General features: G+C 37.7%; 1 protein-coding gene across 5 annotated transcripts; it reads left to right on the top strand.

Moving 5' to 3' along the window:
• Positions 1-226: 226 nt before the first annotated feature.
• On the top strand, positions 227-14239 carry pigr (polymeric immunoglobulin receptor). Of its 5 annotated transcripts, XM_088348761.1 has the most exons (9): positions 227-363; positions 3811-4155; positions 4261-4342; positions 5560-5786; positions 8472-8559; positions 8680-8765; positions 10093-10142; positions 13626-13663; positions 13983-14239. In XM_088348761.1, coding segments are annotated over exons 1-9 (966 nt in total). In that variant the 5' UTR covers positions 227-314; the 3' UTR covers positions 13984-14239. The 5 variants fall into 5 exon arrangements, with proteins under 5 accessions (XP_088204887.1, XP_088204841.1, XP_088204757.1 ...); XM_088348715.1 differs by lacking the exon at positions 13626-13663; XM_088348631.1 differs by lacking the exon at positions 13983-14239 and having other exon boundaries at positions 13626-13972.
• The last annotated feature ends 1378 nt before the right edge of the window (positions 14240-15617 follow it).

The following is a 15617-nucleotide window of genomic DNA, read 5'->3' as shown; positions in this document are numbered from 1 at the left end:
TCTATCTAAATTCATGTTTGATTTGCCCGTAAATATTGCATTTGCAACAATGCAAACATATCAAACCTCATTATTTGAATGACAATTTGCATAGACATGATTTTCACATAAAAATAATAATCAGTTACATTTGTGAAAAAAATATTTAACTGTGTAACGCTGGTAAAAGTATCTGGCACCTTTTTGGTTAACACAAGCAACATCTGCTTCCAACTTATGGTCACATGACCAGTACTGGGGCGGAATAACTGAACCTGGAATTTGAAAAACATGACCTTGGAAGGAATCACGATTGAAATATTTTCTTTTCAAGTATGAAACAAGTCCTCTTTTTCCTGCTCAGTCTGTGGCCATGGATTCCAGGTACTTTCTCTTCATTGTTTAAAACAACAAAAGTCAATGGTAATTCTAAAAAAACAACAACATAAACTCTGAAAAAGGTAGATTAATGTTCATCTAGTCTTTGTTTAACAACCCGTTTTGAGTCTTAACTTGATTTTGGACTGAGAAAAATGAAATCATTATTTTCAACAAAAGGAAAGTGAAAGCACTCTTTTCTATTTGAAAAATCCTAATCCCTGTCTTGCTACTGATGGGTTTACTGACTGTCGTGAAATACAGTGGTACCTCTACTTACGACCTGAATCCGTTCAAGGATTGTGCTCTTAGCTCTTATTGCCCGTGGAGAGAAACTAATTTTCCTCTAGCACAGGGCTCTTTTATTGTAAAATACAAGGGAATTACGCATCTGCTTGGTTTATATAAACACAGGAAATTAATCTTATTGGTTTAGACAGAAATCACATATTTAAATGCATGTATAACAGGAATTTGGTCGTTCCCATCCTTCCAAAACCACAAGCGAACCCTAAATAGCTAGAAAACACATCTTCCTGATCACTACAAACACATTCAAAAAGTACTTAAAATAGAAATAGTGCAGTAATAAAAAAATTACTATATTATTAACAAAATAAATTGTGAGTTTATTGTAAGTGGTGTAACAAATGTGTGAACGTTCTGTGTAGGGGGTAGTTTTTGATATCAGTTTTGATCATTTCTCATTGTGTACACTGTAAAACATTTTTTATAAAGAAAAAGAAAATAAAAAATCGATCTCATCCCGCCCATTTCAGCTCTAATCCAGATCGTCTCAGTCACCGGTCGTATTCTACATACCGTAAATTCCGGACTATAGAGCGCACCTGATTATAAGCCGCACCCACCACATTTTAAGAGGATAATCGCTTTTGTACTTACACAAGCCGCATGCGCCCACATTGAAACATATAACACAATCATGAAATCAACCCAAACCTTACTTTGAGTCCCGTGATTTTAACTGAACATGAAGTACACAGTTCAAAAACCACAGCAGGCAAAATATCGAAATATGATACCAGTACTTAACATTTGATGCAGACCTGCAGAGTCCAGGTCCCGTTAAAAGTAATCCAAGGAAAAAAAGGGTATATTTCCAAAGGTAAGGGTGGGAAAAATATATATCCACTATTGTCTGCCGTGTCCACAAACACTCACCTTTACCGGTCCCTACTTCCTGTCATCCCCCGCGTCTGTTACGCCCCTTCTTTTTAATTGGTCAGCGCAAGACTTATCAGAATAAGTGTCCAAAATAAATACAAATAAATACATTACAAAAATATACAGTTGCAAATACACATATTTCCAATGAAAGACGGTACACCGAGAGAGTTTTCAAAGCTTTAATAATAATATTATAACTTCCATCCCAAACCGTGCCTGTGAAGGGTAGAAAAACGCGACTAACAACACGCTCGCAATACAGTTTGCGGGTCTGTTAAGAAAATCATACCGTACATGTAGAAATCACGGTAAACCGTTCGCATCTTCCTCCTTATAATTGACGTCATTAAAGTGGTCCTCCTTCAGTATGGGAAAGAGACTTTGTCATATAGACGTCGTCCCACGCTCCCTTATTCAAATACATGCTAGCAACACCCTCGCAAGGTAAAGTTTGCGTGCAGTAGCTCTGTTTCCTTCTTTATCCTACTGCTCGATTGCGTTTAGCTTGTTAGCTGCGTCATGTGCCTTGAACTCGAGCGCCGCTGGCGGCTGTTAGAAAAATTACATAAATTGGCCGCATCACTGAATAGGCCGCAGGGTTGAACGTTTGGGAAAAAAGTAGCGGCTTATAGTCCGGAATTTACGGTAATCTGTCTTGCGGTGAGTAAATAGGCACCGCGTTATGTTTGGAAAATGTCTTATCGCTTACTAAGGAGGATTTGCACTAATTAAGGGGAGTTATTTGCAGAGGTTATCAGTTATGAGATCCAGACTGTTGATACGTAAGCACATACTGTACACTTGAAATTTGAATTACTGTTACTTTAAATTAACAAATACACAAACATTTTTACAGCCCAATTTTTAAAAATGTTTTCGCCTGTAGTAGTTTGCATGCACAAACTGGACAAGCTGATACTGGCGGTAAGCCATCATGAACAGTAAGTGGTCTCAAACAGTCTCTAGTGGTAGCCTCTGGGACTGCTCGTATCTTGGATTTTCCCATATAAAGCGTGCAAACTCATATACAAACAAAATAAAATATTCAAATAAAATCACAGAACACAGAATTGCAAATGAATGAATGAATCGTCTTTATTGTCAATCTAAAATAGTACAACACAACTGAAGGGTTTCTTCTTTCAATGTAAGATAGAGATGTAAGGAGAGCTAGCATTAGGGATTCTCGACTAGACCAGGTCTTTGGATGATTAAAATACAAACGTCACAAATATAGCTATTTTCCAGAAGTTGCAGTTCCAGGTCATCTGTTTCATGGGTGATTGTTCCTGCATTGGTGAGATACAGGCTCAGCAGGGGTAGCTTGTGAGAGTTCTTATGTAGGCAAGCCTCTGTCGCTACTTAGACCCGATAACAATCGACGGAGCCTTTGTGCTCTTCTGACTTTTTTTTAGAGTCTGATTTAATCTATGAATCCCTAAGGCCCCCAATAAGCAGGTCGGTGCCTTGCATGGCTGCATGGCCGCTATTGGTGTGTGAGTGTGTGTGTAAATGGGTAAGTGTGAATCACGTTGTAAAGCGCTTTCTGAGGTCTTCATTGACTTGAAAAGCTATATAAATGCAGACCATTTACCATTTACCATTTTTAATTCAAAGAGCCGCAAAAGCAAGCGGTCGTCATTCTTCTCTGTTTGTTTTGGGTGAACACATTGACATGTGCGACCGCCCGCTGTTTGACTGAAAGCATACACAAGGCTATCACAGACACCCAAACTGACAGTCACGCCCACCTAACACGCAAACTTCATCCTAACCTGCATTTGTGATAGCATTTGCTGTCTGCTGAACACAATGTACGATACGTTGATATCAACGACAATAAAGACAATTAAATTCAATTAAATTCAATTCAAAATTCGCAAAGCAGTGAACCATTGATAACCGAAGCGCTAAGTAGCGAGGGGGTCTCAGTACTTAAAAAAAGCATTTTTTTTGCCTGTATTAGTTTCCATAGTGCAGTTGTTAGCACATTCACCTAACACATGAAAGGTCCTCTGCGAGGGACATGTTGGCCTGGAGAGGGATGGGCACCAACAGGCTGTAATTTGCCCAATAAACACCACAGGAAATGGTGCCCCTACAACCCTGCAGTCTCCAGTGCTAGTCTTTGGAACTGCTCGCATATTGGATTTTCTAACGTATGGCAAACAAGAATTTTATTAAACAAACTCAGATACCAAAATCCTCGTGTTTAGAGGTACCACTGTACAAACAACACTGAAAGACGTTTCAATTGCCCACCAGGAATTGTTTGTTGGCTGACGACCCCAGCCGGCTTTACAGTCCTGGAAGGCAATTCCCTCTCGCTCCCGTGTCACTACGAGCCTCAATACACCAGCAACGTGAAATACTGGTGTCGGGGGAGAGTCCGGGAATTCTGTACAAGTCTGACCCGCACAGACGCCTCGTCTTCTGACAGTAAGTCAGAGGACAAAGTAAGTATTTTTGATGACCCAATCCAGCAGGTCTTCACTGTGACAATGGAGAACTTAAAGGAAGAAGATACTGGCTGGTACATGTGTGGTGTTGAGCTTGGAGGATTTTGGAAAGCTGACGACTATGCCTACACCTACATCACTGTTAAGCCAGGCGAGTGAAGGACGTGTTTTAATTTTTTTGACAGCATGTTCTTCTGCTTTATGTTGTTTGTGCCTTTTCACAAACAGAAAGAGACGTTCAATGTGTTTTCCGCAGGAATGTCTGTAGTGAATGCAAGACAGAGTGCAGAGGAGGGACAAAGTGTCACAGTTCAATGTCTCTACAGTCCTAAATACAGGTTTTTACGATGCATTTTTGTTTTTTTCAACATTTTGTGACTCTTACAGAAAATCCAATCCATTTAAGTTCTGATGCTCCTCAAGACATTTATTCATTTAATGCCATAATGTCATTATATGTTTTCAGAAGCATTGTACCTGAATACCAAATCGTAGAAATACGTTTTCATTTTTTAAATTTCTAAAAACAAACAAAAAAAAAACCCCTACTATAAAAGGGTCTGGTGCAGCCTATCGGTAAGTAGTAATCATCTGGGAATGATTCCTTTAAGATAAATCACCATTAGATGGCAGGGGTGGCTTTGATCAGATCTCTGTCTACACATCAAGGAAGCCCCCACGTCCTACTGTTGCTTCCTCTATTCAGCAATTGAGAATATGTAGGCAGTCCCACGTGGGGAATTGTGGGGAGTAGGCTTAGTGAAGCAGTGTGTAAGAGTAGCAAAATATGGATGAGTACGGACAATTAACGCTTTTCTTCCTAAATAAGATGACAAACTCCCATTGTCATTGTCTGCTCAGAGAGAGATTCGTGTATGTCCGCAGGAAGGCAGTGCCTGTGGTGACCAAAAACGAGGGATCCCGTCGCTAGAAACATTGGGCGCTGAAAGATTCTGACAAATTTCATGCATAATAAGTTCAGTGCTCTTGCAATAAATTGTTATTGTGGTAGCAAAGTGCCCTTATGTCCATGGAAAGCATTGTTTAGATATTAGAAGTATCACAAATGAAAAAAAAAAGCCCCAAAGTAAAAGTTCTGTTTGAAGTGCATTGTTTCACAAAAGGTTTTGTTTCAGGAAAATTTTGTTCACTTCAACTGTTGTTTACTAAAAAATGGAAACACCTAGAAACATACTCTTTCTAAAAAAAGGAGAGTTGAAGCTTTCCTTTCAATTGTCCTACGACTATATAGCTACAGAACAAAATTTTCTGAAGGCCTTCAAAAATGAGTTGAAATGGCAACAAATGTCTAGCACCAGCACCTCCCATTTTAATGAAACGTTTGGCATTGAATCAGTGAATTACAGTATTGCCATTACAGGAATTCTTATTGCATCCGTATGTAAAGGTTAAGGATGGTATGGCATTGATTGTCTCACTCACCATTAACCGCGATAACCAAGGGAGTACTGTATATCACCATGCAGGCAGACACTTTTTGCAAAAACTTCTTTTATTTATGCGTTTAAGAGAATTTATATGAATTTGCCAACAGTGAGAGCGAGAAAATGTGGTGTAGGAGTGGCGATGCAAGTTCCTGCCGTGTTACTGGGGCTAACGGAAGATATGAGGACCGGTCTGTGGTCATCCATGATGACCAAAAAAGGACATTGACCATAATAATAAAGAAGCTGCAGATCAGCCATATGGGCTGGTATTGGTGTTCCGCTGGGCCAGAGAAGAGCTTTGTGGAATTGTTGGTGTTACCCCGGCCATCAACTCGTAAGTTGACAGCAACTGGGTACTTGAGTAGTGTTTTTATAAAACATTACGTCAAGTCAAGTCATGTTTACTTGTATAGCCCTTAATCACAAAGCGACTCAAAGGGCTGCACAGATTATTCAATACATATCATATTTTCAGCACTATAAGGCACATTGGATTTTAAAGAGCAGTCCCAGAAAGTAAAGGTTGTCATATATATCATTTAAACTAGGTACTCCGGACCATAAGGCACATGAAATTAAGTTACCCTGTTCATTGCTGTCATTAAATTTCAGAAAACACTGTTTGCAATAGGAATTGAACGGCCGACACTTAACACTACTGTAGCAGTGGTACAGTTGACATTAGAAGAAGGCATTAGAAAAGGGGTCTCCAACTTTGTTCATGATGAGAGCTACTTTTTGCTACTAGTAAGCGCAAAGGGCACCCAGATTGATATTTTTTGTTTCAGTGTTCAGTTTCTATTGCTATCCACATTCTTATGATGCAATTTTCATGGGTCCAATTTGAACCCAACTGATGTGTTGGGAGTCATTATGTGACCAAACGCCCCAATTCCAACCCCTAATCCCGAGGGCCAAGCAGGGAGGCAGTGGGTACCAATGTTATATAAGTCTTAGGTATGACCCGGCTGAGGCTCAAACCAGCAACTTCCTAGTTTCGGGGCGGGCGCCCTACCTGCAAGCCGACCAAGCTTGACCGTGTCCTGCCGTATAGTCAATTTCCAGGATTGGGTACGAGTATTTGGACGAAGAAAACAAGAGGTGAAGAGAGCAGTTCTGTCAAGGTTAAGGCCCAATCCCATTCCTCTCACTTGGCCTTGAAAACCCTCCAGTGAGGTCCCTCCATAGGGAAGTGCCCTTGGTGAGTGGAGTGCAAAGTGGAGATTGTCCCTTAAGAAATTGGACGACACTTGCAAGGTTCCACCCCAGTCCAGTAGATGGCCGTAATACGAATTGGCTGTAGACCTCAGTGACGTATTGGTCTACGTCACATGTAAACAACTCGAGTCGCAACCTAAGACTTGAGATTGTTGCAGAAAGAAGGAAAGAACACAATCTGAGTCGGAGATTTAGGTTTTTGATAGCCCCTTCCATTGGAGGTGCGTGCTTCCAGAGTCGGCTCAGGGAAGAAGAACACCCACCTTCTCTACCACACGGCTCTTTTATTGAAAAATACAAGAAGGAAACTACGCATCGGATTGGTTTATATAAACACAGAGAATGAATCGTATTGGTTTAGACAGGAATCACATATTTAAATGCATGTATAATGTTAGTTGCTAGATGGCGTGCGAGTATAATAAATGAGTAAACTTTAAAATCACAATACGTCTCTGTGAGGAGAAAAACAAGTTCTCTGGTAATAACACAGTACATAGTCTTAGTCAACCAAAGAAAACTACATTTTATTAGAAAATCACAATGACCCAGCACTGTGAGCTATCCTCACAAGAGGTAGAGGGCACCTCAACTCTCCATAGGGGGCGCTCTGGTGCCCGCAGGAACCACTTTGGAGACATCTGCTTTAAACCATATCTAAGTATAATCATTTTTAAAGTTCTAGAAACACAGATTTACATAGTGCATCCTGATAGGTTAAACAGTCCCTACACTTATTCACTTGTGTGTCAATATCCTCTCGGTTTTCATATATATGCGTATGTATTGTATTTTGTCGAAAAACTTTGTTTTCTGTTTTTGTCTTTCGCATGGGTGAGAAAGTGAAGAGACTGTTTGATAGCACACGGGGCATAGTTTGGTGACCCCTGTTTGAATGAATGAAACTTGAATGAATTCATCATTATTTTGAACATGAGACAACAAAATAAAACAAAACAACAAGTCAAAAACCCAAAACAATGTCAACGTAACATGTTTGAAAAGGAATAGGAAGAAGCATACGCTTATTTGATCTTACCCCACTTCCTTAATAATTGTGTCTTATAGCTAAACATACTGTGTATTTACATAGAACAAACACCTCAAGAATATACATATTTACATAAGTTTTGTGGATGCATAGTCACTCCGTCATAATCATCAGCATTATCATCACAACCACCACTTTTACCATCATCATAATGATCATTGCTGTCTCCATCCATTCTCAGCATACTATATAATAAGAGTATATATTAAAATAACAATAATTCTCATTAGTGCTCATCTATGTGGTGTGTGTTTTCTGTCATATAAGTATCTTTGAACCTACTGCCTTAGGGGGTCCACCCCCATGCAGCAGGACCACCATTCTTGAGTGTCCTGATCTTTGCATTAAAAAGACAAGGTAGGGGAGCTTGAGCCAGCATCAAAACTCCCACTTGTCTGCCTTAACTAAAACATGTGCAGGAATGTCTGTTTTGCGTTCTTATTTAGAAATAGCTCTATGTGATTGTATCTCCATTTATGAAGTCAAGTTTCAGTGGATGACTTCTAATAATTACAACATGGTCATAACATAGTAACAACATAGTAATAAAATAGTTTTACGGATGCATATCAAACGGGTAGCCCTTTGTATCAATCTGACAAAAAAAGTAGTTCTCAGCTTTAAAACGGCTGAAGATCCCGGTATAAATTATAACTGTGTCGGGAAACGTTAGGGTTTTTTTCAGTGAACCATAATTCATACTTTAAAAATATTGCTCAAGATACCCAGCAGTCTTTTTCTTTTTTTCAGCAGCAAGTGTGACACCCTTACCTGCAGCAAGTCATGCCCGTCCCGATGCCTCCAAGCCTGTCACAAATGACAGGGGGAAGCTTGAAATGTGAGAAAGTCACATCAACTGCACTCACATCTCTTTGAATAGGAAAGACTTGGGGAAGCGACACATTTCACATGAGTCCCTTCAGTCATTCGGGCATCTCAAAATGATTGTCTGTTTCAGTTTTGCCATGCAGTCTGCGATGATATGTGCTCCGTGCATGCTACTTGTGGGCTTGGCCCTACTCGGAAGGAGGATCTTAAAAATGAGTAAGTTGTCGTCTAACTTTAATAATAACAATTAAAAATGATAATGTGGGGTGCCAGATTTTCGTCCAATATTGATGAGTGATAAAATCTTGTCTCTAGAGAACAATAACCTCTAACTTTTTTTTAATCTGAGGGGCTATATTAAGAAAAATATTAAAGCACACACAAAATAAATTGTTTTTATGAGTGTCTTTACTTTTGTTTACAATTAAAACTAGAGTGGCTGTGCATCATTTTAGAAATACCCTTTATTTTTGGGGGGTGCTCGGGTTGAATAAGGGAGTGTTTAAGCACACACTGTGAAGCACATTTACCAAGAAACTGAGAAGTTGTGCTACTACTACATAGAAAATCAAATACAGTAATCCCTCGATGTATCTTGGTTTACTTTTCTTGGTTTCCATACTCCGCGAATTTTCATTGTGCATGTCTGCAGGTGCTGTATGCTGCAGACAGCACACAGCAAATGCTATAGGTGCGGCACATGGCGGGGTTTGTGTGCGTGGGTATGTGCATGTGTGAGTGTATGCGTGTGTGTGTGTGTTGGGTCGGCGTGACTGTGATAGGCTAGTGTATGCTGTCAGAAAAACAGCCAAGGCGGTTGGACATATTAGGTTGATATGTCCACCCAAAACAAACTGCGAAGCACGGCAACAGCTAGTGTTTTAGCGGCTAGTAACATTGAGAATGCATTCATTGATTAAGTTTGACTCTAAGGACAGTCAAAAGGGCCAAAGATATGCTGATTACAACTGTAGAAATATCACACATGAAACATAAGACCAGTAGCTTCAACTCGGAGGACACCGCTACATTCGTGACGTTTGTGATTGAATTATCATATAGTAAACCTGGCTCATTCCGAGGATCCCAGACGCTTTGTACATCACTTTCTTACACTGAGAGGAAAAGCCCACCGAATTTGTTCCACTACTGTATAATGACAATAAACTACATTTATTCAACTGCAATTCTGTGTAATATTTGAAGATCCATAGTTGTTATTTTGTTACACTCATATATATATTACGAATATCGAATAAACAAATTAACTTTTCTTTGTGCGTTTTGACTATCCCTGGACTTTTTTGGAGCACAACCCCTGCAAAAAACGAGGGATTACTGTATATTATATATAATGACGAACGAAAATGCTTAGAATCTTTCATCGTGTCGGCTGAAGGAAAATTGTAGAAAATTGTCATAACATTATTTTTTCCCAACTGGCTAATAATTATGGTGCAGCCCTTATAACTCTTTTCATCTATATCCAAAACATAAGTTGCACGCGTCTAAATATATGATTTTTTTTTCTTTTGATTTTCAGACTACTTTGCAATGTTAAAACAATCTACAAGAATGGAAGAAAGACAAAAAGTAAGTTCACATGACCCATTGCTATACATATATATATATATATATATATATATATATATATATATATATATATATATATGACTGTGTATATGACTGTCAAAAGTGTTATAAAATTATTTTTTACTAATGAAGGAAGGAGGTTTACGTGGCCCAGTGACTTTCACAAAGAATTCTTCACTCCCTTTCTACAGCAGCAATCCAACTGACCTTCATATGTGCTAAAATGTTTCTTTTCATTTCTTTCAACTCGGTAGATCCTAAGCGAGAAGTAAAATAAGTAAAAGCTTTATGACAATTCATTTTTAAAGAATAATTTGCACGTAGAAAATGCACATAAAGTATTGTTCACAACATATAAAATGTAAATGTTATAGAATTGTTTTTAGAGTTACTGGCAAATTTGAGTAAAATGTGTTTATCAGAACACAACGATAGTCTGAAAAGTGGGCCAGCAACTAATGATTTTTTTGATAATTGATGAATTGGTTGAGAATTTTTTACATGATTCAATGACTCAGATTTTTCAGAGAACACATTTATGATATCTTTTATTCAGTTATGGGAGTTTTGCATGGATACAAACTGTTGCACATAGTATCAAAATATTCTCTAATATAAAACAGTGCAAAACAGTGTTATTTTCAAATATCATAACAATAAACGAAAATGCATATAAATATATGCTATATGCCTGCAAATACGTAAGGTACTTTTCTATTAAGTGCATGGAAAATCAACATTGGAGGAGAATGCGACTACTTCGCCGGGTGTCATCTTAATGTACATTGAACGTTTTTATACAGCACTTTGAATTGCATTTCGATGTCTGAAAAGTGCTTTATGAATACATTTTGAATTGGATCCAGAAAAGCTCAAAATACGGTATTGAACCATCCTCTGCCGGACCAAAGTGCGATTAAAAGATCGAGAGGAAGTTCAAAGCACTCTTATTTGCATTGAATTAACGTGCTGAGTTCCGCATAAATCGCTCTACACAACGAGTGCATGATAAAATCCGCTGCCAACGCTTCTGATAATCGATTTTATTGAGTCGCTCTTGCAATCCGGCAAAAAGGGATTAGTGGTTAGACAGGTTGTGTTGTTCACATTGGCAAACGTCAAAACAATTTTAAACATAACTTTGAGAACGATTATCATTAAACTTTTGTACGATAAGTATTGTTTTAAAAAAAAGATTAAAAAAAATTGATACCTGTCAATGTATGTGTTTTCCTTGTATTTTATGCGTTTGCTGATCATTTCAAATGTGTGTACGCTGTAATTTGTGAATTTCCCTGCGGGGATGAATAGAGTATCTATCTATCTATCTAACCCTTTTTGTATAGGAACATTTGTGTTTTTAAACCCATTTTTTGTTACAGCGATCGTCTTGCCCATTTGACTCTAATCCAGATAGTCTCGGTCACTGTTTACAGACGAAAATTTCATCGTAGTTTGCATATGGTGGTCACCAGACACAAGCAAATGTTATCCTCGATCAAAGATGTATATAGACTCAGACAATGGCTGACAGGACTTTTGCAAGTTCAATTCATCCTCATCCATGTTTGAGGATTAACAATGCAATGCTGTATCTTTGTAAAAGTGTTTAAATGATGTATAAACAACCATATCTTGTAATAGCTCAGGCAGATATAAACATAATGCAAATTATTTTCGGGAACTTTTTGGCACGTGGTCTCAATGCATTGCATTGTACTTTTGCAGTTTTCACGATCCAGAGAAGGGATTTAAAGCTTTAATACCACGTCCCCTGTGCTCACGGCGTACTTTTTTGGTGTTTTAGCTTGGTGTCATATTGATGACACTACAAGCTGCTGTTTAACATCTCTGTAAGAATAAATGTGGAACATAGTCTCAAAAATGTGTTCTCATTTGGAAAGGTTAATGAGACAATCAAACCGATTGACTCTCAGGAAGTATTACAATGATTTAAAGCCATTTGAGTGCCCATCGATGCCATCAAGTTTAATGTGAGAGCAAGAGAGAAGCTATGAGTGTGAGAATTTTCAGGTGATTTCATTTGTCTGGTATATTTCTATTGCATCTTATACTCAACCCACCTTTATCTCTGTTGTCAAATGTCACGCTATATGCACGACATACAGCTCGGATGAAAATACTTTCCACATACAAACATGCAATACACAAGGCACAATACAAATAACAAATAGCGGCAAGGTCAAAAAAAGTTAAAAAAAGTACGGAGATAAAAATATATAAGGTTTTGAATTTTAAAAATGTGCAAACTATAGCCGGAGTCGAAATAGAACAGTTTTGCATTGATTTGGCAGGGGTGGGAGGGGTAGGTGAAGAGTGAGAGCGAGAGCGAGAGCGAGAGCGAGAGCGAGAGCGAGAGAGAGAGAGAGAGAGAGAGAGAGAGAGTGAGAGAGAGAGAGAGAGAGAGAGAGAGAAAGAGAGAGAGAAAGAGAGAGAGTGTTCAGGGTCCTGGCAGCCTGATGGCAGAAGCTGTCCTTGAGCCTGCTGGTTCTGGTCCTGAGACTGCAGTTTATTTCCTGACTGCAGCAGGTTGAACAAACTGTGAGATGGGTAAATTATACAAAAATCTCTTACAACATGTACTTTCTTCCAACAGTCTTTGAGCATGTATGTTATACATGCTTTTTTTTCAATATTGAACAGATTCTATTGTAATCACGATAAAATCCGTCACCCAGCAGTTTTTTTTTCTTAGCCTGGGTTGAAAAAAAGAAAACTATCACATCATTTTGGCTGGAACCGTGAATTATGTAACACACTATTTCATTCAAAATAGGATTTTCGATCCCACATATTTCAGACCGATACAAAAAATTAGTGTTTCTGTTGTGCAGTGGTTAGCACAATTGCCTAAAATACGAAGGGTCCCAGATTTAAGACCGGGTAGAAACATTTGTTTGCCTGGAGAGCGGTGGGAGCCACCAGGCTGTAACTGCCCAAGACACCACAGGAAATGGTGCCCCTACGACACAAGTTGTTATGCGATCCAACCAATAGTTACCTTTTGCGCATTTATGTATACTGATACTGAATATGGAAACCACTAGTAAATTAACTTTACAAAAGATATACATATCTATAGAGAATCTGTTTTTACGCATCAACAAACAATACACAGATATTGTCGACATGAAATATAGATAATTCATAAACTATAGAATATAAGTGTGTTTAAGTCTAGATTTAAACAATTCCACTGAGGTTACAGAGGGCAGAGCATTCCAGAGCACAGGGGCCACCCATGGTGGTGAAAAAACACATGTTTCATGGTAAATATTTTTTTAATATAAAAAATGTATTGCTGTTGAAAATGAATTGTGCTTATGAAACAAACTGAGATAAGTGATACTTTTCATGTTTAATTTTGCATACAACATTTTTCTTTAATCAGATTTAATCGCTTTGAACCAGTATTATCACTCTGTTTGACTAAGGGGCCTGATCTAGACTTTGTGTTCTCAGGCGGGCCGGATCAGTGAAAGAGTGTCAACTCGAAATTGGTTCGTTTTTCAATATTATGCATTATCATGTATTCTACATTAGTTAACTTCCCTACATATTATAATCACGGATGATATTTTTCTAAACTAAAGACATTTATTCACAATTTTTTGCTTGGCATTCAACGTGTTAACTGGTTTATTTTAGCAGTTGAGTAAATGCAGTTTTACACCTGGACCAACTTCCCACACTATGTAAAAACAACACTGCTCTCTCGCAGCCGGGGAAAGCATTTGGTTTTAATTTATTTTTGAAAGAAAATCACAATTTTTGATTGAAATGACCTTGAGACTCAGTTCTTTTTTTTGACATACTCAGAAATGTATGGCGGACTGGATAACATCATCCAACGGGCCGGATTTGGTTTGACATGCCTGCTTTAAACGAGGTCTGCTTTTTTACTACATTAAAGCCGTGTTTTTTCCGTGAAAAACAAACGCTGAATGTTAGCACTTTTATTGTTGATTTTCTTGGAAACTGACAAAAAATTAATCTTGAATGATTTTACCATTGTTCGAAAGACTTATAAACAACAATGCATTCTATCAAACCAATAAAATACTGGATTTTCTGGGTTTCAGATTCAATTAATGCAAAGACCTAGCTACAGTACTCTATTGATCTTCAGTTACAATGCCATGTCAAAGACCCCAAACTTACTTGCTTTTCGAGTGTTAGATTTCACTACAAAGGGAATTGAGAATTTGGAAAGCCATTGCCGAGAGGAAGCAAAATTCTTCCAATCTGGTTCAACTGGGTCAAGAAGAATCATGTTCTCATTGTGTGCAGAAAGTACACAGCAATAAGAGGAGGAAGAAAGAGAAAGCCTTGGGCTCTGTCTGAAAATGGGAACGACTTTTCTGTCTATATCAGAAGTACCAGGGTATTTTCAAATTAAAAAAAAGAATGGCAACTGTTCATATAGGCTATGCTTTATTAAGCCAGATATGTGAAGCAAGTTTTGGGGTTGTAGGGAAACCATAAAATATTTAATCAGAAACTTCAACTGAGAGATTTTTTTTCTACGAATTGTATTATAAGCAAAGGTTTTGGAATCAATGTTGCAATAATCATGAAAGCATTGAATAGTGGAATTAAATTTAAAGGGATAAGTGTGTCTTTTTAGTGCCTCCTAGTGGTAAAAATACAATGTGAATTTATATAGCAGGCTAAAATACATGCGCTATCATTTAATGAACGATTATTTAATGAACGATTATTTTAATGATCGATGAAATGGTCGATTATTTTTTCAATTCATCGATGAATTCGATTGAAAAGTACGCATTTTTAATTTCTTCCTTTTTATTCAAACAATGGCGTTTTGGACAAAAATAGTGCACAATACAACAAGATGTTTTATATTATACAACAAAAAATCCAAGTGCTTGTCAAATAGCTTAATAATAAACAAAACACATAGACCTTTATGCTATACAGCTGCAAATATGTAAGATACTAAAATGATGAAGTGCAAAAAAAGAGACAGAGAAGAATGCGAGTACTTTGTCGGATCAAGAGGACCTTGTGCATTTTTAACGTTCTTTTTATCCCATTGCACATGTTTACCTTTTTAATTTATTTTACCTGCACTGAAAAGAGAAGACCTCCAATTTCATTATACTTGTATAAAGAAAGTAAAGGCAATTCATTCATCTGTTCATTCATTCATGCGTCAACATACGGTGAATCACAATTATATTTTATCTCAATAAAAAGATTCATAAAATTATTCACATTTTCTTTTCATGCAAACTTCCAAATTCAAGATCACAGAATGCATATTTAATTTCTTACTTTATATTTTTTAAAGGGACACTGTGTAATTTTTGATGATTAGATGTTGCTGTATTGTGTGGTGCATCAGAAAACATGCTATAATGCACATGGAAAGTTTCTATGGTAACTCAAAGTGACCAAACAAACACCATTTTTTTTGTCCAAATTTTAACA

This window comes from Urocampus carinirostris, chromosome 1 (genome assembly GCF_059441175.1).
Source record: "Urocampus carinirostris isolate Australia breed hairy pipefish chromosome 1, RoL_Ucar_1.0, whole genome shotgun sequence".
Taxonomy (NCBI): Eukaryota; Metazoa; Chordata; class Actinopteri; order Syngnathiformes; family Syngnathidae; genus Urocampus; species Urocampus carinirostris.
This window is presented reverse-complemented; position numbering and strand designations above follow the sequence as displayed.